We start from the raw sequence: 25,520 nt of genomic DNA, 5'->3' as shown, positions 1-25,520 counted from the left end.
CGGCGTAGTGTGACTCAAGGTTACACACTGATGATGGTTTCCATAAAAGCCCGTACGTTTAGTTACAAAGCAAGCATCAGTAAATGTAGTTTCCAGCAATTTCAGCTAATTCCAAGTTCAATCACTCAAGAAGCTCACAAACTGAATGTTTCTTGGAGAATGAAAGGTAATTTGTTCGTAAAAGCTATGAGGTTATCTAATATAATGTAATGACTAAGTTTCTTAAGAAAATTGCACTGGGACAAATCACTGTTCATTTGTTTTAGTGAAGCAAGATAAGATGGCAGAGTTGCTAATTTAGAGCTGTTTTAAAAACTTCAGATTGAATCTAGAGCTAAGTAGAATCCACAGCCGGGGTCAGAAACCAAGAGTTCGTGACTCTGAACGCGGCCTGGGAATGGCAGCAAGACATGGAGCAACCTTTACACAGCAATCTGGCATTACCAGATGTACACAGGATTTGGAGATAAAATTGAATTTAATTTTTTCTGTCAATAACATTCCACCTGTGGGCTTAGCATCCTGCTGTTTCTCCTATGCAGGAGAACTTGCAGAAGAAGGGCTCTGTTTCCTAAGTCACTTGTCCTCAAATTTACCTTTCTGCAAAGGGGTAACACAGGACTGGGGATTTTCATTTTTCCTTCAGAGCTGATTTCCAGTTTAACATTGTACAGATTACTCTGGACCCAACCTTTGCTAGCCAATCCCATATTTAAAATATCTGTAGGCACAGTTGAGGTTTGACTTTCATCTTGTTTTCTTTCATCCCTTGTCTGTTAGGTGAACCAAAATATTAGGGAATTTTGAATTCAGAGGGTTCTGATTTTGCTGAGGGTCTATCAGACAAGAGAGCAAGTTTTATCAGCTGTCCCAAAGATTCCCAGTACCCAGTAGCCCTGCCAAGTCACACGAGGCATTGCACAGACCCATAAAAGAACAGACAAAACGTTTTTCAGCAATATTATCTCAAGGCTTCTTTGCAGTGTTGGAAACTTGGTTTTGATGCCCCCTGAGGTGACGGGTGGCCATGGATTGGCGGCCCCTGAGGACACCGAAGGCCTTCAAGTTCCCTTCTCTTCTAAAATTTCCTTAAAATATATTCCCTGGTATAAAAGGATTTATGAGGCAGAGGGCTTGCATATCTTTCATTTGGTTGTGTTTCTTGGTCTAATGAGATCAAACATATTCTCATAAACTTACTATGCTTGTTTCCTGCTGTTTAAAAAGAAAATTGTCATTTCTAAGAAGAATGCAAGTGCTGTCTGGTTCTGAAGACATCTTAAACTGAGGAATAGTACTTTTATTTAATAGAAGAATAGTTCATTATGTTACATATTCATGAACACTGATAAAACCAGATGTTGAGTAAGGCCTGATGCAGAACCTGAGCTTCTGCTGAATTCGTTCTTTCTGCAGGTTTTGCTGGGTTCCTATACAAAGGCATCACCCTGGAGTTTTGCTATGCAGCCGTCCTCTTCCTTACAGTACCTGTGCTAATAATCTATTTTAGATGCTTAATTACAGCACCCCAAGCTTCGGGTGCTAGTGATGGAGCATACACACCGTGGATGAGGGAGGCTTTTCTCACTGCAGCCACTGCCTTCAGCTCATCACTGAGCTATAAAATGTGCTCCAAAAGGAAGGAATTGTTTTTGCTGGCTGTCTCAGTGTGGGACCCATAATCTGGGGGAGAAGAATGATCTGTGGGAAATTTAGAATAATATGTATGTTGATGAACAACGATTTCCCCTTTGTACTAATTTTGTTTTTTCTCCGTCTTCCAGCTCCAGTAAATCCACACCTACGTAAGTATTTCTTTATCTTTTTTAGATTTTTTTTTCCATATGGAGAACGGTCGTTGCACGTGTCCTTTGCAGTTAAAAAGTAAATGCCAATGACTGCACTTTGGGTTGTGTCCCGTGGATTGCATTGTCCACCCTGATCATCTAGATCATCTTTCTTTCTCCTTACCCCAAACGGTCCATCTAAAGGAAAAAAATAATATTCTAAAAATTAACTCCATTTCTGGGGCACGGCAGCTCAGTATGTGTGGGTGCAGCTACAGTGTGGTCACAGAAGTAGCTAAATGCCTGACTGTTGGAGTACTGAGTAGGATCTGTGTCTGATCCTCGCCAGGCATGTTAGAATGTCAAAAGAAAAGTAAGTTTCTGAAATTTTCCGAGTCCATTTATCCTTGCCTGAGAACTGCATTTGCACTTCTTAAGGTATCTCTGCTTGAGCAGTGGGGCTGGCCCCGATGACCTCCCAAAGTCTCTTCCAACCTTCCCTGCTCCGTCATTCTGAATGAATTATTTGGATACTTCCAGATGTAGTCAGGAGCTCATCCACAGCTTTAAAACAAAAAGAAGACTGTGTTGGATTTTTTTTTTCATGCAGTGCATACATGAATCATGGACCTCATTTGCACAGAGAAATGTGGAGACCAAAGGTGTGACGAGGGTGTGAAAGTGCTGAGAGAAATTCGCAGGAGGCAGCTCCACAGGCATGATTGCAAGTTGCAGACTCTAACTACATCCCTGCTAATGTGCTGCTGCTCGGGAGCACGGGGATATTGCAGGGGAGGAGTGACTCGTGGTACAGCTGGATCCCACACGTTTAATCCACAGGCACCAAATCCCTGCCAGTATCGCAGACAGGAGACTGGGCTGGAGCTGCAGCGTGTGAAACCAACTTATTTCTAACAGTCTCCCCGTCTGTCCACTTCATGATTTATTTCCACGATATGCACGTAGTGAGTGCATATTCTGTCTGTGGGAACGTACTCTGCCATTTTTCTTGCTTTTAATCACGTATGCAGAAAATTCCCTTGCAAAGGGAGTGGGCTGGCAGTTAGTGCTGGTATCGTGCAGCCACAGACAGGCAGGAAGGCAGCACTGGGCCATGCGAGCATCCTCTCTGTCTCTCTCTCACACAGATAGCTAAGCCTTACTGTAAATTTTAAGCTTATTTGCTGAAGATCTTGTGCGATGCATTAATAATTAATCAGGGCTCAATTCAAAGCTCACAGGAGCTGAAGGAACCAATCCCATTCTCTTAAATGAGCAGGAGATGAGGCCCACGCTAATTAATATATTAAATATATACTCTGCGATGTTAAGAAAGAAAAGCATTGCAGTCCCAAGTGCTTCGCACTATATTCTTCCATGATTTTAAGATCTGAAATTGTCTCGTTTTCAAAATGTCTCTGTTGCACACTTACAAGCCACAGCTCTGGTAGGCACATGGCACAGTGCAGGTGGCATCCAAAGCGCCCTTGAGATAGAAACTGAGTTAGCTCAGAGGAGGGAGACTTCTGACAGCCTGCCCACCATTTCCTTCGTCTGCATTTTGGGTCTGCCTCTCTGTGCACTGCCAGTAATGGGAAAGTTTGCCCACCAGGAGCTATCATGCACCCAGAGTCATTTCTTTCAGATGACCAAAGAGATGGAAAAATCACGAAGGCTTGCTTTTTTTCCCCAAAGACATCTTGAGTGAAATCCTTTGACGGGGAAGAAATCTGCAAATGGGTTCAAACCAGTAAGCTGGAGAAGAGAGGCTCTGTCTCCCCTTACAAATCCAATCTCATCTTTATCCACGCTTTTTACAATCTCATTTTATTTCACTGAAAATACAGAATGAATGAGGATTTATATATATATTATATAACGTCAATCAGATTGTTTCTTTTCCAAACCTATTGGGCTGAATTCTATTTCTATTTACACCACCATGAATGAAGAGTAAGTGCTGTATTCAGCTGGGACAAGATATCTGTGTTGGAAACTGAAGTCACACCTTGCTGCTTAAAGTCTGGAATAACCACATTGCACAGGGCAGTCCTTTCTATGAGATTTCTGCAATACAAAACCAAGTAGTATTGAATGATGTTGAGATTTTTTTGATTTTTTTTTTTTTGTAACGTATAATAGAAAACATTTAATGTAAATGTTTAAGAATTTCATATGAATTAGTGCAACTGGATGTTACACTTGAATAATAGAAGAGATTAGATGTTAAAGAGTCATATTCAACTTGAATTTTATGAAACACGAATTCATGCCACAATGAAGAGCCTTTCACCTTGAGAAGAGTTTCAGATTTTGCCCTAATTGGCAATAACCTGCGCTGGCATGTGCTTTGACAAAAATTCACCACTTTCTTTTATGGTAATTGGTGCTATCATTGGTGCCTTCAGCAACCCACAGTGGTCTGAGCAGTGTCATGAGCCGGAGCACCCATGGGTCCCTGGGGAAGAGCATCTGTTCCTCTTGCTCTTGGTGTGCCTCTTTAGTGAACAGGTCAGGACCATCCAGGTCTATTTAAATGCCCCAATTGCTTGCATAGGGAAAGTACCGAGCTCATCCTGGGGAACTATTTCCCATTTTTATTCATCTCTTATTTTTTATGAAGTGTTCAGTGACAAGAATATTTAGCACTAACCTTTTCCAATGTATTGCAAATGGCAGAGTCCCGTGGGAAAGCAGTGTTTTCATAACAGATAAATGGCAAACTTTTACTTGCCTTCCTTCATCTGGCCTGATTTTTATTTTTTTTTTTTCACTCAAAAAAAAGTCTTTTGTTCTGCTGATGTGGAATTTCTTAATGAAGCTCTGAGGGCATGGTGTGACATGGAAATGCAGCTTTTAAGGTACTGGAGGGGCAGTGGTAGAAACTGCTGAGTAGCAGGAAATGCTTTTCTTTATCCATTTTGCTGCAGGACTGCATATGGTAGTCAGTGTTTTTCTCCTTCAGTTACTTTTTTGCCCTTTAATTCTATCTCACTGTGCAGAAACAGCACCTTTCGTGATGTAGGAAGGGTGTAGGTAAGTGGAGCTGGTAGCCCAGTGTACAGAAGATAGCGTAAACCCAGCAGTTCAGAGCTTGCAGCATGTAAAAGGCATTGTTGGAGATGAGAGGCACAGCTGGCATTTTGCTCAGAGTGCTTCACTCGTGTCCTTGCGTCTTTCAAGAGCTTCATCAGGGTCTTTGCACTCTCTTCCTGGCCTTAGGGACAAAGACAGAGGTGTTGATCTCCATCCACTCAAATGCTTCCCACTTGAAGGATTTGGGATGCAATTTGGATGCACAGGTGTTCATCGTGGCCTTACTCTGTGATGTGCTCATCTCTCAGGAAGAACCTCTCTGTATTTCTTCTCTGCAATGCTTACGGTGGTGCTCCTGTGTTGAATGATTTTGTCTATTGCCACTTCTTCATCATTCAGAATTCAGGATTCGGAAGGCACTACTACTTCCAGAATCAGACCGTGGAGCAAGGTCCTGAAATGAGCTCCTCATTGTGTTGATGGTTTTCAGTCGCTTTTGCCAGTTAAGGAATTGTGCCTTAGGAAATTAATTCTCCTGAAGGATCTAATAAAGGTGATGGATTTATTGAGAAATCAAGTCAATCTGCTTGAGGTGCTAATGGGCACGGAAAGTTTCTGTGCACTGCATTTCCGCGATAGCCTGTTTTTATGGAGCAATGCCTGATGCTGACTGCCGTGGAGTGGGAAGTTTGTGTTGCTCTGCATCAGCAGAGTCAGAATGAGGAAGAGTTGGACAGCTGTCCTAATGCACCTGGTGGTTTGGGTTGAATTTCCAAGCCTGCTTTTTCAATCTGCAGTGTTATATGACTTTAAACAAGCTTCAGAGCAGCATCCTTGCTTAGCAGTATCCAAGCTAAGCCCAGGTCCCTCTGTCTTCACTGATTTGCAGTGAAGCTCCAGTGGCTTAAGTGGATTTATAGTTTACTGAAACCCCAAACCTGCAAACATTTATACACCTTCTCAATTTAACACAGATGAATAATCCCATGACGCCTGGTGTTAGAGTTCCTCATAACAATGAATATAAATTGCACCCCTATAAGGAAGGCTGTAGCTGACACAGTGTGCAGACAGCTGCATTCTCCCTAGAGAAGAGAGATTTGCTTGTTTTCTCATATAAATCAATTGCCTTTGCTGGAAGAGTAAACTCAGCAGGAACTGTTCATGTGCATAAAATTAAGCTTTTGCACATTTTTCTACATGGGGCCTTATTCTGTTCTGAGGTGAAAACTGAACCTTGAAGTTTGATGTGTTTGGTTCCTAAATGCCTGATGATGGGACTTTCCTATCCCATTGTAACCTGGCAGGTAGGATCACGGGAATGGTGAGTCTTACAGACCTGTTTCACAACACAGAGGGTCCCAGTAATCCTGTCTGGGGTTTTGGGTGTGTTATTTTTTGTTGATGTTACTTTTTCTTTGGAAGCTTTTAGAACTTGTCCTCAAGACAACAGAGATCTTAGTGAACAGGCTAGGAGATGTCCTCAGGAGATGATACAATCACCTATCCTGCTCGTACAGGTTCAGATAGACCTCAGCCTTCCTCCCAGACATTTCTCTAATTGATAATTATAATTCAGTGCTGAGGACTCAATGCTCGTCCTGAGCAATTCATTCACTTTGCTTTTTTTTAGAAAGATTTTCTAAAATCTTTCTACTCTGAATCACCTTTCCTCTCATTTTAGCCATTCTTTGCTTTCCCATCCCTTCTGAAAACTGAGAAAAATGTAACTGAGGTCACTTGGAGGCCACATTTTTCCTTTTGAAAGGTTGTTGTCCACTTTTCCTTAACATCCCTAGCCAAAATAACCCACTTCTTACTTTTTTCCCCATACTTCATATTTTATGGATATGCTGTTTGTTCTTCCAAGGTTTTTAGAAATCCTAGCAGGGTAAGAAGAGACAATGTCTCTAAGAGCTATTACACCTGAATATGTGAGAAGAATCTATACAATAAGCCTTGAATATAATTTCAAGTAACACTACGACAAATTGAGGACTGATTTTTTATTTTGTATTTTGTATTGGGGTCACTTGAAAGAAAGCATACACTCAGCACTAGAGAATGATGTAAAACAGACGTACATCTATTTCTGGTACTGCTAATGAGCATCATCCTACAACACCTCCATTCTGATTGAGAAGTGATTTTACAAACACACCTTTAATATTTTTCGCCATTACATTTCTGCTCGTTTGCTGTGTTGGCAGGAGAGTTCCACTGTGGCTTTGAGGACGGTAACATTTGCCTTTTCACTCAAGACGATACAGACAATTTTGACTGGACAAAGCAAAGCACTGCCACTAGAGACACAAAATATACCCCCAACACTGGGCCAAACGCAGATCGGACTGGCTCCAAGGAAGGTAAGCTCCAGAGGTGTGTCTGGTCCCAAAAGCTATGGCCATTTTCCTAATCATATCAAGAATGCTCATACTTCAAGGACTTCTAAAAGAAACTGCCAGTGCTGAGGCATGTGACTGGTCCCTAAGTGGAATTCACTAACGATGCCATTAAGCATCTTGCATTGTTCCTGTTGTCCCATTTTCAAAGCGATGGCTTTCATGTCGCAGTCTGGTGGGGAAATATTCTAGCACATCTTGAAATATTCTTCTGGTTTATGTCATTTCAGTTCTAACTTGGACTCTCACAATGAGATTTTTTGCCCCATTTTTACTTTGGGTGTTGCTAAACATGTAATTTTCAATCTGCTCCCCCTGTTAACAGAAGTGTGCCATCTTGACTGCAGTATATATTTTCATTTCAAAAGTCAGACATACTGTGCTGAATTCATCAAGCACTGCAATAACTCATGCTATTTCATTGTATGCCCCCTGCCCCTCTATTACCAATGGGGAAAAATCATACTGCTTTGTATTTGCTTGGTTGGATTAAGTAAAAACTCTCTCTGTTGTTGGCACAGACCAGATCAGAATAAATTAATGTTGTCTCCGTGTGAGCTTTTGAACTAGAATTGACATGGACTCTTCCAAATGTTCATTGAAAGGTTTCCATCAAGATTTTTTTTACCTTATTTTAAGTGTCCTCCCTTCTCACTGTTTATAGGAACAAACTGCAACCTTGAGACTGAAGTCTGAACCCCATCATAAAGATTTTTTTTCTTTTCTTGTGCATATACAATCTTGTATCGATCTTAAGTTGTTTATGAGAACTGACCTGCTAGCCCTGATTTTACTCTTGGTAGAAAACAACTTTGAAGCAGCTGTGGGAAACACGTGGGCTTAATGCAGAACAAGCATGGCCTGGAGACCATGGTGATGCCAGATGAATGTGAAAAATTAATCAAGATACCTGATAGTCCCGGTGTCCTCCTGCATGTGTATGTGTTAGATTTTTAAGACTGCAACTTAACAATTTTCATTCCCCCAGGTTTCTACATGTACATCGAAACATCGCGCCCCAGGCTGGAAGGAGAAAAGGCCAGACTTGTCAGTCCCGTTTTCAGCGTTGCTCCAAAGAATCCTTACGGAGCTACGAACACAGCCTACTGTTTCAGCTTCTACTACCACATGTATGGACAGCACATAGGTAGGAGAAAGCCAATGACCTTGTCTTATCACTCCGGGAGAAATAGCAGCAGAACAGCCCAGCTATGTTAAAGAAAAACACAGGAGGACTGCCAAAACTAGCTGTAACCAGGGCTGGCAAGAGAGGCTCCTGATAACATCCTTATGGCCACAAAATGTTTTCCCACTAATCAGCATGCTAGCAGGAGCCCCGCTTATGGTTGACAAGAGCACGTCTTGTAGGCGTGGAGGGTTGAGCAGGGGAAATTTAAAGTGTGAAAAAAAAAGAAGGTGATTCTTGCAAATGCTTTGCCTGGTTTTGGGTGTTTTGACCCACTCCTTGCTAGATTTGGGGTGAAGCAGTTAGCAGCAACCTTTCTGTGTGGGCAGCTGTAGCAGCACAGCCTGCACCATGAGGCAGCATGTGGCTCCGCCAGGGAAGTCCTGAGCAATTCGCTCAAAAGCTGGGGGAGTTTATCTTTGCAATGTGTATCTTTAGGTCTATTTTTAGTCCTAGCCCTTTTAACACAGACATTTAATTACTTCACATAGTGTAAAAATAAAAGGTGTGGGAAAATATTAAACTATAAGCCAGAGCCAATTTTTCTAAATCCTCTAAATCCCTGTGGAGTTCTCGGTGCTTACCAGTGTGTCGAGAGGCTTTCCTTTGCCAGCCTGACCCGACTTGATGTATTTTTATATATATTTTCAAGGGCAAGCACATTCTCGTAGTGCATTCTGGTGGTCGCCTGGGGAAACCTTCGCCTGCCTGCAGGCAGGGTTCAGGTTATAAATAGAGCAAACACATTCCCATAGTTTTGTTGGGTGTCTCTGCACTGCTGAGCGCTTGCACACAGCCCCCGGCGTAATTCTGCTCACTCTGCATTGCAATAGGAACTTGCCTGGGTGTTTGAAAGAACTGATGGAGCCATGTCATGCTAAGTGAAAAAAATATATAAAATGATCTGCTTCTGGTGCAGGATAGTGAAGAGCAAAATTATGAACATCAGGGGTCAAAGAGTTTTTCTGGAATACCTCTAAGTTCAGAAATAGTGTAAGAAAAACAGCCATTGAGGCTGACACCTGCCCTCAAAACTGTGACCTCTGCTGCAATTTTGTTCTTTTTCCTTGGCTACCTTTTCTGTAAGTGTAAGACCTTAGCTTTTTTGCTGAAATTGCCCTTTTCTGTGTAATTACTTGAATTGATATTTATAATATCATCTGACGAAGGAGCTGACCCACAGGTGAAGATGGTGGCAATGATGATTAGTGATCACTTACAAAGGACTTGTTCACGGAGATGTGGACACCTACTTGTCAAAAAACAAAATCGCTCGATATCACTTCTATTCTTTACCATTAAAAATATAGACACCATCATTTTAGCTAATGTTCAAAGCGATCTTTTTTTTGAACAGCTTTGTACATGACAGAAAAATAGTAAATTAATTGCATCGGCCACGTGTTTAAATGCAGGCACATACACGCTCACTACATTCTACATTGTACTTCCTCACAATGACCAAATGGTTTGAAGCACATGAAAATGCAAAATGCATACAAGAAATAATTTATGAAATCAGCAAATATATATAATTCGATTCCCCAGATATGAACTCTATCACCTAAATTTTTATGAGGATAGTAAAAAACTAAAGAGAAAAGAAAAACCTCATGAGTGATGATATTCTTAGACTTCAGTGATTTAAGCAAATGGCTATTTTAGGAATTGTCACATTGATGAGGTAACTGCTTGAATGAGTTTTTGAAGGTTTGTGGTCTTAGAAATTACTTTGGGTTAGGGAAAGGGTTATTATAGCACAATGATTTGCCCAGGCGAATCAAACTCAATCAGTGTTTCAGATGATGTATATTTGATAACCTTCATTTAGAAGATACATTTTCCATAGCAGCACATTGTTTAGCTTCTCTTTTAATATCTCTGCTCTTCGAAGTTATGTAGCTAAAGGCTTCTTTTTATTCTGGTGAAAGTTTGGCCCATGGTTGATTCTGATCATATTTTGAAAAGCTACTTTAAAGCTGAAAATTGATGTAAACACCTTACTCCTCTGAACTCACCTTCAGCCTTCTTGTGCTCACCTTCTGACTGTGGAAATAATCTATGCCCACAAATATTTTGTGACCCCAAGTATTTTAAACATCCTGTATAACTCCATGTATTTCTACTCTAAATTCTCTTCCTATTCTGCATCATGTTGTCAAAAGAGGCTAAAATGTATTCCAAATGAACATGTCCAAAAGAACCTGACAAAGTTAGCGCTGCAATGAGGTCAAATAAATGAATGCTCTCCAGTGGTTGCTTCCAACTGATATCACACTATGTGTCTGTTACATACATTTTCCTATCTGTGAGCCCTGATTAATTCCAAATGTCCAAAGGACCTGGGGTCTTGGTAGGCACCAAGCTGACCACTCATAATAGATAGGTGTATATATATATATATATATATATATATATATATATATATATTAACTAACATGTATTTATATATATTTACTATGAAAGTGGTCAAACCGGGCACAGATTGCCCAGTGAGGTTACTCAGTCCTTGGTGATAATCAAAATTGGATGGGACACATTCCTGGGCATCCTGCTATAACTGATCAAGCATGGGCTTGGAGGAGACTGTCAAGCAGGGACAGTCTCCAGAGGTGCCTCCAACCTCAAAGATCCTGTGATTCTATGCGAAAAATTTAATTGATAATTATTTTTTTTCAGAGGAGTGCCATTTTATTAGGGATTAATCCCCTGTGGATCATTCTAAATGTGATTACTAAGCCAGACTGACTGCCTTACCACGAACTGTTGGAAGCCTTGACCTTCACTGCTGTTCTGGCATTTGCAACCAACACGCAGCAGGTCCTTCGCATCCCCATGTGGGAGCGAGCCCTGCCAGTGGGGCCAGCTATGGGCTGCACTACGCTCTGCCAGCTCCTTCATTGCTTCACAAGAGTGGGATAGGAGCTGCCAGCTGAGACCTCACAGATGATCTCTGTGCTGAAGTGTCTCTCTTTTGAATAACCTTGAGCTGCTGATTCTTGACCTGACTTCACTCAAAATTGGAATGTCTTGCAGGGGAAATTGGCTTAAATAAATGCTAGCCTATTCCTCCCTTGTACCTCTGGACCAGCTGTTCAGAGAAGATATGAGGCCATTAACCTTTGTTTTTTCATCCATAGTGCTGAAGCATTGTTCAACAGACTTTGGTGCTGCAAGTCAGCATTTCCACTGGGTTGCTTTATTATCCCTTGTTAACAGTATCTGTAAGGTTTCAAAGCACTACTAGGGTTATTATTCCCGTGTCTCAGGAGTAAAGTGCTTTGTTTCCAAAGCAGTGTCTGTGCTCATCAGAATGTTTCTGCATTTCCAGGAGGGATTTCAAGGATCCCAAATAAAATGGAAACGCAGCCTGGAACAATGGTCTGTTGCTGGTGCAGACTGATTTTGGAGATTTAGGAGAAGAGATGCTTCATCCTCTGTTCTTAAAGGAGTGACCCCAATGCCATCAATTTGATAATATGGCTGTCGCATGACATTGAAAAAAAAAAAACAGCCTACCAGTTTAGCCAGCTCAGCTTCTCTGCCTGCTGTTCAGGTCTTCAGTGTCTCTGGAAAAGAGGCTGAAAATTTCTGTAGCAATCAGGAGAGGTACTTGGGAGGCTTTGCAGGAGCAGAGCACAGATCTGAGATTAGCTCTGATGCTATAGCACAGCTCTGACGAGATAAACAGGGACCTACATCCCATGCCATGGCAGTTAGATTCAGAACGATAAAGTGTTTCTTTACCTGAAATGGATGTGTCTTGCTCACAAGTCAGAGTTTAATTCCCGACAGATCTCACACAGCTAGCTCTGAGGGTGCTGAAAGCCAAGAAAAGTGCCTGTGCTTTCCTGCACATGCTTCAAAAGGAGCAGATAGATTACTTTAAGCATAAAAAAAAAAATAGAAAATCCCAATATGTGATTTGCAGGAAAGAAAAAAAAAAAAAAGCCATTGTTGGGGAACAAGAAAATGAAGTCACTGTTCTCACTGCATCTCTATGTTGAGACAGAAAGAGGTTGTAGCTCCATTAGAGTTGTCACTATCTTTTTTTAAGCAATCTCTATTTCTGATTTTTCCATCTATGCCCCAAAATGAAGCGTTTCTAATTGACACTCCTAGAACAGTCACTTTTCTTATCATTAGAGAGCCATCACAAAATGAGAGGCGCAGCCAAAGGCGCTGTCAGAGCCCCCTGGGAACGCCACCTGCACCGTGCCGGGGAGCGCTCAGACCACCACCGCTGCGCCACAGCCAGCAATGTCTCCAGGGCACCCTGCCCTCCCTTGGCAGGGCACTGTCAGAAAATAAACATCAGGCCTTGATTCACAGCTGCTATTCCTGCCTGCTGTGGCGGTCCCCTACTCACACATCCCTCTCTCACACCTTTATCTGGGATGGTTGTGTCGCTGCAGGTGAATTCCTGCTGGGCACGCCTCACTGCGAGCCATGCAGCCAACCATCCTCCTCCACAGCATCACTTTTACAAAGGCATAGAACATTTCTGAAACCTTACTGGCAGAAAATGATGCATTTCGAGGCAGGGCATTTGGTGCAGGTGTCACTGGTTGAGCTTTTGGCTGCATTTTGGGCAGGTGTGGGCATTTATCTGCCCGTGAGGGACAGGCACCTGCCTACAAACTAACCAGGTGCTGAGCAGCAGCTGAGCGAGGCTGGAGCAGGAATGGTTATTTCATGTTTTAAGTAAGACTGCTATCATCCTGCTATTAATTTCAAGAAATTATGTGCCACAGAGAGACTGAGTGTGCTGTGAACAATCTTAAATCTCTGTAAGCTCAGCAGTGATGGAATTACATGCTTTCCTTGCCTAAATTATTTAGTTATTCCACACAGGCCTGCAGCATGCGCTGTATCAGCCTGCACAAATGGGTGAAATAATTACCAGCTATTCATCCCTTGTTTGATATCGGCATTGTTTTTTGTCTTTATGAAAAACAACTTTAAATACGCTGCTATTTTGTAACGTCAGGTAGTCTTGTCTAAGACCGCCTTGTCTCATACCTTGGACCCAGCACAGTTGCTGAAAATATTTGGGGAGAAGCAAATGGGGAAGAAGGGAGAGCTGTGCTGGCTGAAAGGCGCAGACCTCACCCCAGAGCTGCTGTTTCAGAGGGGCTGAGGGCTGAGCAGCTGCCTGCTGCCACGTTACTGCTGGGTGGGCTGCAGGGCGGCACCGGGAGATGCTCCTGAGCATTCCCTTCCTGCAGACCCCATCAGGTTGAGGCTTTTTTGATGTAGCTGGTAGCATGCATACAGGCAGAGACAGACCATTCCTGTTCCAAGCCAGGTCTCCTTTGTGCTGCTTCTTCACCCTTCCTTGCACTTGGAAAGCGAGTGCTGCAGGAGGGCGATGCGGGGCCGCTCGGCCAGCACCACTTCCCCACCTCCCTCAAAAAAGATGTATGGCCTCAGTCTGGGCACCCTGGTGAAATAGCCGTGATGAGAATATTTGCTGCTCCATTACCCGTTTAGCCTTATGTTCTTCAAGGCACTGAGCTCTGCTATTGCTAGAAATAAGAACTTTTTATTAGTAAGAGCTGAGTCACCGTGCAGCTGCCTCAGATCTGAGAAGTCTCATTGCAAATGTAATTTGTATCAGCTTCCCAGCTGCCAGTCCTAACACCCTGAAAAATGTGGTCCTGCGTGAACTTGGCTGAACATCCTTAAATGGAGGCAGACGTGGTGGTTTGCATCGTACGGACACCGCTGCCCCATGCACCTGCAGGCAGAGAGGGGAGCAAGAAGGAACGAAATCTCCAAATTATGAGTGACTGAGCCCTGCTCGGTCACATCGATGCTGGTGCACCAAGACAGGCTGGTGTCTGTTCATGGTCTGAGGCTGTAGAGGGACACCAGGGAGATGGGCACTGTGTAGAAGGGTGCTGAATGCAGGCAGCTTCTGTTCCTTGTTGCAGATAGTGCCTGTGCTGGAACCAGTAACTCTGTGGTCAGCAGTGGGGAAAGACCCTGGGCTGTGGTTTGTGGTTTTTTTCCATGATGAGGGGCAGTTTTCCTGAGGTACTTGAACTGAGAGGATTGCCTTGGGTTGTCTTGCCCTTCAAAAATGGCATAATGTCCTTCATAATGGCAAAAAGGACATAACATTTATTTCTAACATCTATTTCTAAGATAGAATGCCATTGATCCTGCCAAATCTATTATTTAAACCATGTACAGGGACAAGAAGTTGTAGTAAACAAGAAGTTGGGCAGCCTTTACAAGCAAGAACTTCTGTGTTGCGTTTTTCTTTAATATTATTATTTTTAATAAGGAAACTGCATTGCTTATATCTCTTCGGGTAAGGAGGCTATAAATGCACTGAAGCACAGAAAACTCCATTTTGCCCACTCACCCTGGGAAGCCCCGCGTCCTTCCCAAGCTGCTGGGAGCAAGAGGCACAGCTCTGCCTGCTGGGGGCCTTGGCTGGTTTCTGTGCCATCCTTTGCTGAGAGCTCACTTGATCAATTCACAGTTTTCCCGAGTTTAAAAGTTTTCAAATACGAGACCAGAGCCCTTCCACACCTACTGCCATCCACTGCAGAGGTCTGTCCCAGGCTGTATGCTGCGGAAGGGCAGAGCCCCCCAGCACCCCTCTTTCTCCAGCCCAGCATCTTGCTCCACCGCAGCCTGACCAGCTCGGGTTCCTGCCTACCCACTCAAGTTGTTGTCCTCTCTTCCAGGAAGCCTGAATGTGTACCTGCGGTTGAAAGGACAGACCGCGATAGAGAACCCGTTGTGGTCTTCGAGTGGAAATAAGGGCCAGCACTGGAACCAAGCCCGCGTTAATATAAACCCCCCGACTTCATTCCAGGTAAGGAACTGGCCTGTGCGTTGCTTCATGGTGCACCAGCACCTCGCACCAAAACTGGAGTATTTGGTTTGCCGTGGAGGGGGACATCACGAATGGGGCAGGTGTACGGTGACCCTTGCCTTCTGAGACAGGATTTCACAGCGTCATTTCAGCTCTGAAAGCTGCTTTATGGACAGATAATTGCCTTCCTTGCTGCAAATAGGTGAGCGCCACGGAGCTTAATAATGCACACTTCAATGGCAGAGCAGCAGCTATTTCCTAGGAGAGGAAATGCCGTTTGGTTTTCAGACAGTGCTGTTAGCTGATAATACTTGTATATACATATTTATTTATTTTAGATTGGCAACCGGACTATGAAATTACTTCCTGTGAAAAAAATATTTAGGATCTATGGCAATGTCTGTGTTAGAGGTCAGTAGGTTCTCCACAAAAAAAAAGGAAGGCTCCAGGCCTCTGCAGCAGTGCTGCCTGTGCAGGGCCGTGCTGTGGCAGAGCTGCTCGCTTCATTCACTGCACGTTATGACAGGTTTCACACGTCTCCGTTTGGGTTTGACAGTGAGATGCTGACAGACTGTTACAGGCAGCTCTCATTCACAGGCTGTGTGTAACTGGAACAGACCCAGAAGTCGGCTCCTGCCAGCAGCCCACGTGTGTTTGGGACACGGGCTGTGCACCACGATGCTGGGCTGCCCCTCCCTGGAGCATCCAGATCCCCCCAAGGAGATGATGGCTTTGGGGAAAAGCAGACCTTGCACGAGGTTCAAAACTGCTATCTGAAATTTGTGGGTTGGGGGTCAGTGTAGGGGTAGCTGCTGCTCCTGAGCCTCTGTTTTTATTTGCGTGATAAGAGGCAAGGAGAGAAATGATTTGGCACGGGTGATGACAGAAGCATTGCATGGGAGGAAATCAGAGGGAAATTATTGGAGAGGGATATGCAAAGTGTAGCATGATGCTGGAGCTGAACAGTGATGGAACTGGGCAAGAGGAGCACAGAGGAGAGGATGGGTGCTGAAGAGCAAGGCAGGGAGCTGCCCCGAGGGGGTAAAGGCAGGGTAAGTCCAAGCAGAATGAACAGTGAGGGAGAGAAAAATGATTTCATATCTGAACATAATAACTGCAGCGGTGAGGGGAAAGAAGAGAGGGTCAGGGAAGCTGAAATGAAGTGATTGCAGGTGTGTCCATGAGGGATTTGTTAGACTTGAGAGGGGCTTTGGCAGCAGCAAGGGAAGGATGGGGGCATCAGTTCTGGGCAGAGGGGTGCCAAGGGTTTGGCACCAGCAATGAGGAGGAGTGGAGGAGGGTGATAAGGGTGCATGCTGGGGGTAGCTCATCAGCCTGGAGAGCGGGCACAGTTTGGAGGAGGAGAGAGCTGAGGTCTCTGCCTGGCACAGGGCAGAGCCCGCAGCTGGCCCTGGGGATGTGAGCATCAACCCTCGCAGGGTTCCTGGCTTTCAGAGAAATAAAGTCATTGGGGTCGCTTCTGCTGCTGGCACACCTCCCCTCGTATTTCTTGAAGCCGTATTCTCTGGTGCCTCTACTGGTACAAAAAAATGGCAGCTCCTCTTCTCGGCTGTTTTTCACCTTTCACATTGTTTTTAAAGGCTTCGGCGTAAAATAGATGTAAAGCCATGGAGCTCTGCACAAATATAACAAATAAATGTCAGGGTGGTGGGAATCTTAAATTACTTTTTTAACTGCTCTTGCATCACACAAACTTTATTTTCTATTTAGGAGTCTAAATGGGAAAGAATATAAACCTCCCAGTTAAATTTAAAGAGAGTGAATTGAAGTGAATCTTTGCAGTAAAACAGTACACTGACACGGAAATTAAAACTTTTTATTGATTAATTTGTATGGGGAAGTGCTGCCCAGACTTGTTTATATCTCCTCCGTCCTCATGGCAGACAACAAAGCTTCTGTCGTGAAGCACTGAGATGACTACAGTGCTTTGAGTCAGAAGCTCTGCATAAAAGCTATCTCAGTGCCAGTGTCAGCTCAGGATTTGGTGGTGGAGCCTCCACCACGCTGCCCCCAAGCGCTGCTGCTTCAACAAGGCTCTGCAGGACTGAGCATCCCTTCTTGTCCCATCCTGGCTGCTCACATGAGAACATTTTGCTAGCAATGCAGTGGTGGAGGTGATGGTGGTGGTGGTCACCGTTGCTGCCAAATTCCAACCCGTATCTCTGAGGTTTTCAGCCCCTTACAGGCAGTGAAACAGTGCCCAGAGCCAGCCTGTGGCTGTTGGGAGAAGTGGCGTCTGAGATGTGAACCCAAAGCTACACCCTTGTCATCATGCTGCCTGGATGGGGACATTCACGGGGCTCATCTCCACTTCTTATTAGGAGATTTGCCAGGAGAGAAAAATCGATCAGAAATCATGCTGAAGAAGCACAAGCTGAACCCCCCCTGAGACTCACGGGTAGTTCTGGAGGCACTGCAGGGATAATTTCCTTTTCCCCCATTAGGAGGGCAGAGTGGCCTTTGGTGTATTTGTAAGCCCCACTCTTCTTCTGCTAACTGCAGTATTTTTAACAACAGCTTTGTGAAGTCACAGACATGCAGATAATAGGTTTTGTGGGAGACTGATAGGAGATCCTGGTCATCTGGCACCTCCTGCAAATAGCTGTGAACCGCGGCCGGGATGGTGCCTCGTGTGCTGCCAATATTCATCTGCGGTGATTTGTTGGGAGCGCGTGGCCAAGCTGGCTAATAGCGAGGCATCTCCGAGGCCTATAAACCACCCTGCCAACTGCAGCTTTTAATTAAAAGCTCACCGTTGTATTTGCATCAAATCGTTTTGTCTGGAAAGAGCGTTTTTCATTGTCAGGAAAGATTCGACTTGAGGCTCAGCTGCGGGTGATGTGCCTCCTGCCAAGGAGCAGGAGGGCAGGCTGCGCGCTGGGGGAGAGGAGGAGGCGCTCTGCTCTCGGGATAAATACTCCCCCCTGTCAGAGGCAGAGTGGAAAAATGGTGCGATGGGTAATTACTCGAGACATTGTTTTCAGACATCAGGGTGAATTACGGAAAAGCTCACTGTTTGCCCAATTACAGTTCCCTGTTGCACTAATATACACCTCGTTACAGTAATTAACCTACAGCATCGCACTTCAGCGAAACGCTGATGGAGTCACCTGCTCCAGACGCACCTCTTTCACGTTTATTTAGTGCTCTCCATGCAGACCTTGCCGCCCTGCTTGGGACACCACAGGCAGGCTGTAAATACACAGCTTCCTCTTGGCAGCTCTCCGCTGCGGGGTCAGGCACCTGCAGGGTGCCCGGGATGGGATGTGTCCGTGGCCAAGGCTGAGGGACGTGCTGAAGGGCAGGGAGGATTGCTGCTGGTGCCATGCGATGTCTCGTGGCATCAGGCTCCATCGCCTCGTGCTGCTGGGCGATGCTCCTGCAGCCGGACTGGCTCCAGGCAGAGCGGAGCCCCTCTGTGACTTACAGGGGCATCTTCCTCCACCCCCAGAGTGTACTCATCATTTATAATGAAAGTTATTCATTTCAAACGAGCGGCTCTGCCTGAACTGTATTAATGAGCAAAGAAATGTCAGAAGCTGCCAGAAGAAGGGGCTTGGACCTGTGTCCTGCTGAAATCAATGGACGCAGAGAGAGCCCATCCGAGTGCCCCGGACACCTCCCTAATGCAGTTAGTTCATTACCGAGTGTAATTTAAGCATTTTGCTCCAGATGGTATTAATATTTTTTGTCAAATTGGCTCTACCCCCAAGAGTTAATTTCTCCATTAGTGCCACAGCAAGCCCTTATAAAATTCATTGAATTTCATGCATATATTGTTGCAGATTAAAGTTTAAAAACTTTTCATCTGAGTTAACCAAACATATTTCAAAGGGCTGAGGGGGCGGGGGGAGGAAGGAAAGGAGGGAGAGTTGTGCAAATGGTGCTGCTTGGGAAATGTACTCCGCACATAATTCCTTCATCTCTTTAGAATGACTTTGAAGTTTGCTGGTGAATAAATTCCTTGCTACACAGAATGGGTCCACTCCTCTGCAGAGCTAATTAAGCAGCAGCCTGGCAGGACAGCATCACACCGTGTTTGGGAGAGGAAAGCAGACAACTTTGTTTCTTTAGTACGACAGCAAGCTGCAACCAACCTTGCAGCAAATATCCTGCTCTCCTTGCTACAAGGCATCCACGTTTCCCTTCCCAGGTGTGCAGTTGGGGGTTGAGAGTAGGAGCATTTGGCAGAATAGGACTCAAAGTCCCCTCAAAGCACAAGCATCCTTTTGACAAAAGTCAAAGCCCTGAAGAGGAACGAAATTTCCACCTTGACCCTCGCTAAGATAAAACAATGTCCTACAAAAACGTAAATGTAAGACCATTCCTTAAAGGGATCAAAGCTTCTGCACATGGATGAGCCACTGAAAGGGGCAGGAGAGAGGTGGTGTGGCCACTGGCATTGGTTCCTGCCATGGCAGGAGGTGTGGGAGGTTAATACCCACCGTGCCTCTGCCGTTTGCTTCAAGTGGCAGGAGATTCTGAGGAAAACACCTATGATCTCTTCAAATCTTTTAATTTATTCCCATTTTTTTCCTTGCTGGGTTTTGCATCCACCACCAGTGCTGAGGAGCTAAGTGCACATACGTGTCAAAGCTTACCCTTGGTGTTTCCATTGCTGGTGGCCTGCAAGTTGTCTGAGATGTCCTTGGTGCATGAAGTGAGACCCTAATGAGAAGGAGAACCTCCAGAGCATCTCTTCCCCTCATTTTGGCACAGAGACACCATGGGAAGACACCGAATGTGTCATGGTGGGAATTGTGAGCCCTGGTGTTTGCTCACTGTCAGAGGCTGGAGGCAGAAGCAATTCAAGAGCAGGAGACTCCTGCTTTTTCCTTGCAATCTGCAAATGCCCTATCACAAAACTGAATTTAGAGAACTAAGCATTTTCCTTGAGCTAAGCTCACATCCTGTGTGTTCACCTCACAAGGACGTTGAGCTCAGCAGTGGTTTTCTACCCCATAGAAAGTGTTTGCATTATTCCAAGCCCATCATTGCAGTTTAAAGGTGTGCGAAATGCAGCTATGTGTTTTCTGCTTGTCAGGCTATCAGCTGCTTGTTCTTTATAATTTTTTGCAGCTCATATTTGAAGGAATCCGGGGCCCAGGCATTGAAGGTGACATTGCTATCGACGATGTTTCAATTGTGGAAGGAGAGTGTATGAAATCCGACCAGCCGGCCAACAGTAAGTGGCTCTTCTACACCCTGGGGAGAGCAAATTGCTTCTTGCGCTGCAGAATTGAGGTATCTCTAAAATGGATGTCCTGCAGGAGAGCAAAATATCATTGGGTTAAGTCAGAGAGGCTTAGAGTGAAAAGTTTTCCCTTCTGTCTGCACAGCAGAGGAAGGAGCCCCTGGTGCAGGAAGGCCCCAAGTGCCTGGGGTGGCGTGGCCATCCGAGGGCTGAGCTTCTGGCAGCTTCAGATGGTTCCAGATGGACAGACAGACAAAGCAGTATTAGAAAAATGGTTAGGGGGTCAGAAAAACATGAAATTAATAAATAGACATGTCGCGATTGCCTGTGGACCTTCTTTCATCCCTCCACCCCCATATCTGCGCTATAACACCTTTAATTCTATAACTATAACACCTTTAATTCTGTAACTATAAGACCTTTAATTCTACCTTTTTCCCCCTTTTTGTAGATTTACGATCAGGTGCTGTTGGGACATTAGCGCATATACGACTTATCCCAGTTACCATCCTCATGTCTGTCTTAAGTCATCAGAGGTGACCTTATCCTGGCAGAGGCTACAAAAGATTCACCAGGCACTGGCATGAAGAAAGAGTCTTTGTAAAATGGACATTTAAAAACAAACTACCAAAGATTCCTCCACTGACTGACTCAAAAGTTAAATAAATACATAATAAATAAAAAAAAAAATTAAAAAGCACTGGGGACATAAAAGGCATCACGGGAGTGTAACTCACTATGAACCACGCGTGAGAACGAGATCTGGCCTAAGTAAGGAAGAGACCTTCAGGTGCTTTTGTGGTCAATAATGAATACAGCATCATCTGGTTGAACTCTCGGAAAAGAGCTATAGAAACCCTTGTCAAAGCACAAAGTCATGGCTGGTTTTGTTTCAAATGAATAGTTTGCTTGTTACCATGGAAACCTAATGGCCTGCCAAAAAAAAAAAAAAAGGAAAAAAAATGGAGAGAGAGAGGAAATAATAAAAATAAAACACAGAGAGAGAAACACCTCACTGTAAACAGGGTATGTGAAGAGCTGGCATTCATTTTCCCTTCAAGAAGGTTTTTAGCATAGAGTTAAATAAATGTAGGCCCTTTTGCCTTTGGCTGTCACCTCCCCTAGAGAATAACCCTAAATCAGAGCTGTTTTAAGACATTTATGTTTCATTTCTCATGGCTATGCTTGATAACTGTATGCTGTCTCCTTTTGCATGCATTACTATCCAGGATGTGCGACCTGGGCTTACATATTACACAGGCTTATCGGAGCTTGCTTGCGGCCACTCGAACACCCCTCTCCCCTCCCCAACTAAGTCATCTGTTCTAATGAAGTGAAGAAACCAAACCACCGTCTTTTATAAATTGCCATGGAAACCAAGTGCCTTCAATGAAACAAGCCTGATTTAAAAATATATATATATAATAATAATAATTTCAACACAGAAGCTTGCACTGCTAAAATGTGGTTTGTGCAAACTATTTTCTAAACAAACTACGGAGCCTGGGTGTGCAGACTGCAGGCGAGGAAACGAAGCCGCTCCTGGAGATGGATGGACCTAAGCTGCTGCGTAAGCCCTTTCGGATGAGATATTTGTTGTTTAACCTTCCAGACAGCCATGGCCTTTCAGCTTATTATCCATTAGAAAATAGCTTCCGTTGGTCCTGGAAATGGGAGCAGCACTTTTGATTTGTCTGGTTTGTTTCAGGTTATCAGGTGGGTCAACCAGAGGAAAAGGTGGTTAAGATGCACTTAGCGCCGCTGGTCAGAGGCAGAAGGGCTTTTCCTGCCCTGACCTCGGCGGGCAAGGCTTGTACGGGCCCCAGGGCGCGCGTGGGGATGGCGGCGTGGGGGGACACGGGGCCAGCGCCACGCTCCGTGGCCATGGGGGCACAGCCTGGTGCTGGCGATGCGCGGGGGGCACGGGGCCTCTGCCAGCACGGGCAGGGAGGGGGGTCCTGGTGTTGTGGCGAAGTCGAAAGCCCACTCTTGTGACAAAAGGAAAGCTGTGCACGTGGTGCTGCAGCTGCCCGAACACGTACCGTTAGCCAGCCGGTTTTCCACTGCATTGTAAATTTCCCTGACAGTTGGTTATGACAATTTGAAGACCTTTTTCCTTAAATTATCTCAGCTTTTAACTTCATTTAAAAGAAAAAAAAAAAAAGACTTTTGTCTAAAGAAGAGTATTATTATTATAATTATTATAATTATTATTATTATTATTCTGTGTTCTCTCAACACCCTAGGATTAAAAAAAAACTGATATGCAAGTAATTGGAGTACAAACATGAAAACAAACAAACAAACGAGTATAATATTTGCAAATATGAGTATAAAAAGCACAACGAGATGCAGTAAAACGTTGACAAGGCTTGATTTTTTTTATTCTGTAGAGAAATGTTTGTGCAAATTCAGTAATTCAACTGAAGAGATAATTTTACAGCTATGTTCAATAAAGCCTCTTTCCAGGTAAGGTATGCCACGTGGTGCGTGTGTTTGTTGAGCTATGTGCACGTGCACCCCGGAGGGGTGCAACTGGGATGATGTGGTTTTCCCTCTGACAAACTGGTGCTGTCTGAAGATGTAATGGTCTGTACTGGTGGTGCTCGGGGGAAGGAGCTTTCTGAGGACGCTGTCAGAGCTGGTTTGTAGGTGTTTCGTGGTGTCTAATACCCGTGCTGCAGCGAAATGGCTGCTTGGAGGACAGTGGGAGCTTGGAGCCTGGTTGGACTGCGGGGTTTGACACTGCAGGTGTTTGTAAATAAAAGAAATTTCCCACTGGAAGCACTGGATTTTGACTGTTGACCAGAGAACTGGGTCAGGTATGGTGAGACCCTGATGCAGATTTTCTCTTAGGAGGTCGGTGTGCCTTGTAATTCAGGATTTGTGGAGATCAGACCTTCATGAGCATCCTCCTTGTGAAAGCCAAAGGACTGTGGTGTCGTCCGAGAGACTCCTCTGTGGGCGTTTTTGGCGTGGCTGTCTCCGGAGGGGACAGCTTTGCATGCACCCTGCAAGACAGGCCATGCCTCCAGAACCCTGCCAGGAAGGAACGTCGCTTTTTGCAGCACTTTCCCATGTGGTTCCTGCTGCACCTCTGGGTCACCACTTGTCACCACTGGGCCCTGTGGCTCGTGGCCTGGCTCAAGCAGCAGCTGAGGAAGGTGTCTGTGGCAGGAGGAGCCTGTGACCACCACCACGGGGCCAGGGCCTACCACGCCGGGCCTGGGCCTGCGTCTCCTGATGGCCGGGCTGCGGCTGCTGGGTTCTGTCCTGATGGGGTGGAAAGGGGAGTATGGAAATCAAGAGTGGCCATCTGTCAGTCATTTTGAGGTAAAACGTGAACCATTCCATTCCCTTTAAAACGTTCCCCTTCAAATTTATCCCTCCCTAAAACAGACCGAAAGTAAACTGAAATGTGGATGCCCGTTGTTGAGCACAGGCCAGGAAAAGCGACTTCGAAGCTGCTGCTCCTGGCTGGGGACTCTGAGGGCAGGGAGGATTTGGGAACGGTGCTGTGATGCCCCTGTTCTTGGGCAGGCTGGAGATGGCCACGAAACTGGAGATCGTGTGTGTTGTGAGATCACCAGCTAAAACTGCAAACTGAAATCCCTCTTTCCTGCACATGTTTTGATTTTTCTTTCCTTGGTGGACGACCTGGATGAATATTTGATGGAAGTTTTCAATTGACAGCCAAACACCAAAGCTGTCTTCTTGCAGGGCAGGATAGGCTGTTTTTTCCAGAAAAAGGACAAGTCTTTGTGTGACAGGAAATTTATTTGTCCTGCCTATTTCAGTTCTATTCTGTTTACTTGGGTGCAGAAGAAGGTGCTAAGAAAAGCAGTTTTTTCTCCTTCAGATGTTGGTTCAGTGGTAGCGCTATCTTCCTTTACATTCCTAACATAAGGCACTGAAAAGACAGTGAGATTTTACCTCGGGCCATGAGCAAAAAGTACAGACTGAGATAGATATTTGCTATTCTGGTTTTATATGTTCCTGACATATTTTTTTTTACTGGTTCCTCTGTGTGAAAGTGGACGTACAGCAACTACAACCTGGAATCAGCTGCCAGGCTTCTTAGGGAAGTGGCTGTGGGAGTCAGCCGGGTGTTCCCAAGGCAGAGGTAGGTGGACCCCACGAGGAACTTTCCAATGTTATTTATTCTTTCTCGGGGTGATCTGGGAGAATAAGGACATTATTGGAGCATTCCCCTTTTGTCACCTCCGGCGAAGGCATGCAAGTTCATTTTTTTCACAAAGCACAGAGTTTGAATGGGAAATCCCACACAGAGTTGCCAAGTGCTTTGATCTCACTGTGCTTCTCCAGCCAGCTCCAGCCAGGCTTGGATCCTGGATGGGACATGAGGGAGGATAAAAGAACAGAGACTACAAGGGGGAAAACACATCACAAAACATGTTACAAATGTACAATTAAGATTTGCAGGCAAGGAGCAGCTCCTGGAGCGCCCATAACAGTGGTGATAACTTATGTGTATGAAAATAAAAGCATTAACTACTGGATAGTACAGAGAACAGGTTCTTTACACTGAGCTCACATCATGGCAGCCAGGTTTTGGAAATGATTATCTAAGTGTCTGCTATTGTCAGGCCCACATGAGTCCTTGGAAATGTGAAATTCTTTCATGAAATCAGAGGCTTTGGAAGAGGAACTGCCAGCTCAGCCAAGGGGATGGAGTGGCTGCTGCCTGTTCCTAGGCAGAAATGCTGACCTCTGGGGATGCCAAAGCAGCTTTCTCCCTGACACCAACCACTTGAATCTCTGCTGCATTCACTGATGTAAATATCATTTAGTCTGAACAGCTCTTGGGGCAATTAGAATCCCCAAACTTTACAACAGAGATGATCAGTTAAAACATCAGCTTTTTGTTAGAAGTTGGTTTCTCTTTTACTGCCTTGTAAGGTAGTGAAATCCCTTTGTAGTGAGCAGTTTAGTCAGAACAATTGGATTTTTTTCCCCACCCTTGGTGGAAGAGGCCACACTGGTTTAATTTTTGGAGGATTTACTCACTAGTATCATGCATCAAAGGATAATTGAAACACTC

The 25,520-nt window shown here is 44.7% G+C and overlaps 1 protein-coding gene across 6 annotated transcripts in view; it reads left to right on the top strand.

Annotated features, from left to right (window-relative positions):
• The window catches only part of MDGA2 (MAM domain containing glycosylphosphatidylinositol anchor 2), a 321,830-nt gene extending 296,855 nt beyond the window's left edge, over positions 1–24,975 (top strand). For 5 of the 6 annotated variants that reach the window (XM_072038054.1, XM_072038055.1, XM_027457733.3 and 2 more), the window contains 6 exons: positions 1,785–1,805; positions 7,034–7,189; positions 8,214–8,372; positions 15,113–15,243; positions 20,344–20,449; positions 20,910–24,975. In XM_072038054.1, coding sequence (XP_071894155.1) covers positions 1,785–1,805; positions 7,034–7,189; positions 8,214–8,372; positions 15,113–15,243; positions 20,344–20,449; positions 20,910–20,998 — 662 coding nt within the window. In that variant the 3' untranslated portion in view covers positions 20,999–24,975. Of the gene's footprint in view, positions 1–1,784; positions 1,806–7,033; positions 7,190–8,213; positions 8,373–15,112; positions 15,244–16,974; positions 18,036–20,343; positions 20,450–20,909 lie in introns of those variants that run through there. The other variant, XM_027457732.3, reaches the window with a different exon arrangement.
• The last annotated feature ends 545 nt before the right edge of the window (positions 24,976–25,520 follow it).

Source organism: Anas platyrhynchos, chromosome 5 (assembly GCF_047663525.1).
Source record: "Anas platyrhynchos isolate ZD024472 breed Pekin duck chromosome 5, IASCAAS_PekinDuck_T2T, whole genome shotgun sequence".
Classification (NCBI taxonomy): domain Eukaryota; kingdom Metazoa; phylum Chordata; class Aves; order Anseriformes; family Anatidae; genus Anas; species Anas platyrhynchos.
This window is presented reverse-complemented; position numbering and strand designations above follow the sequence as displayed.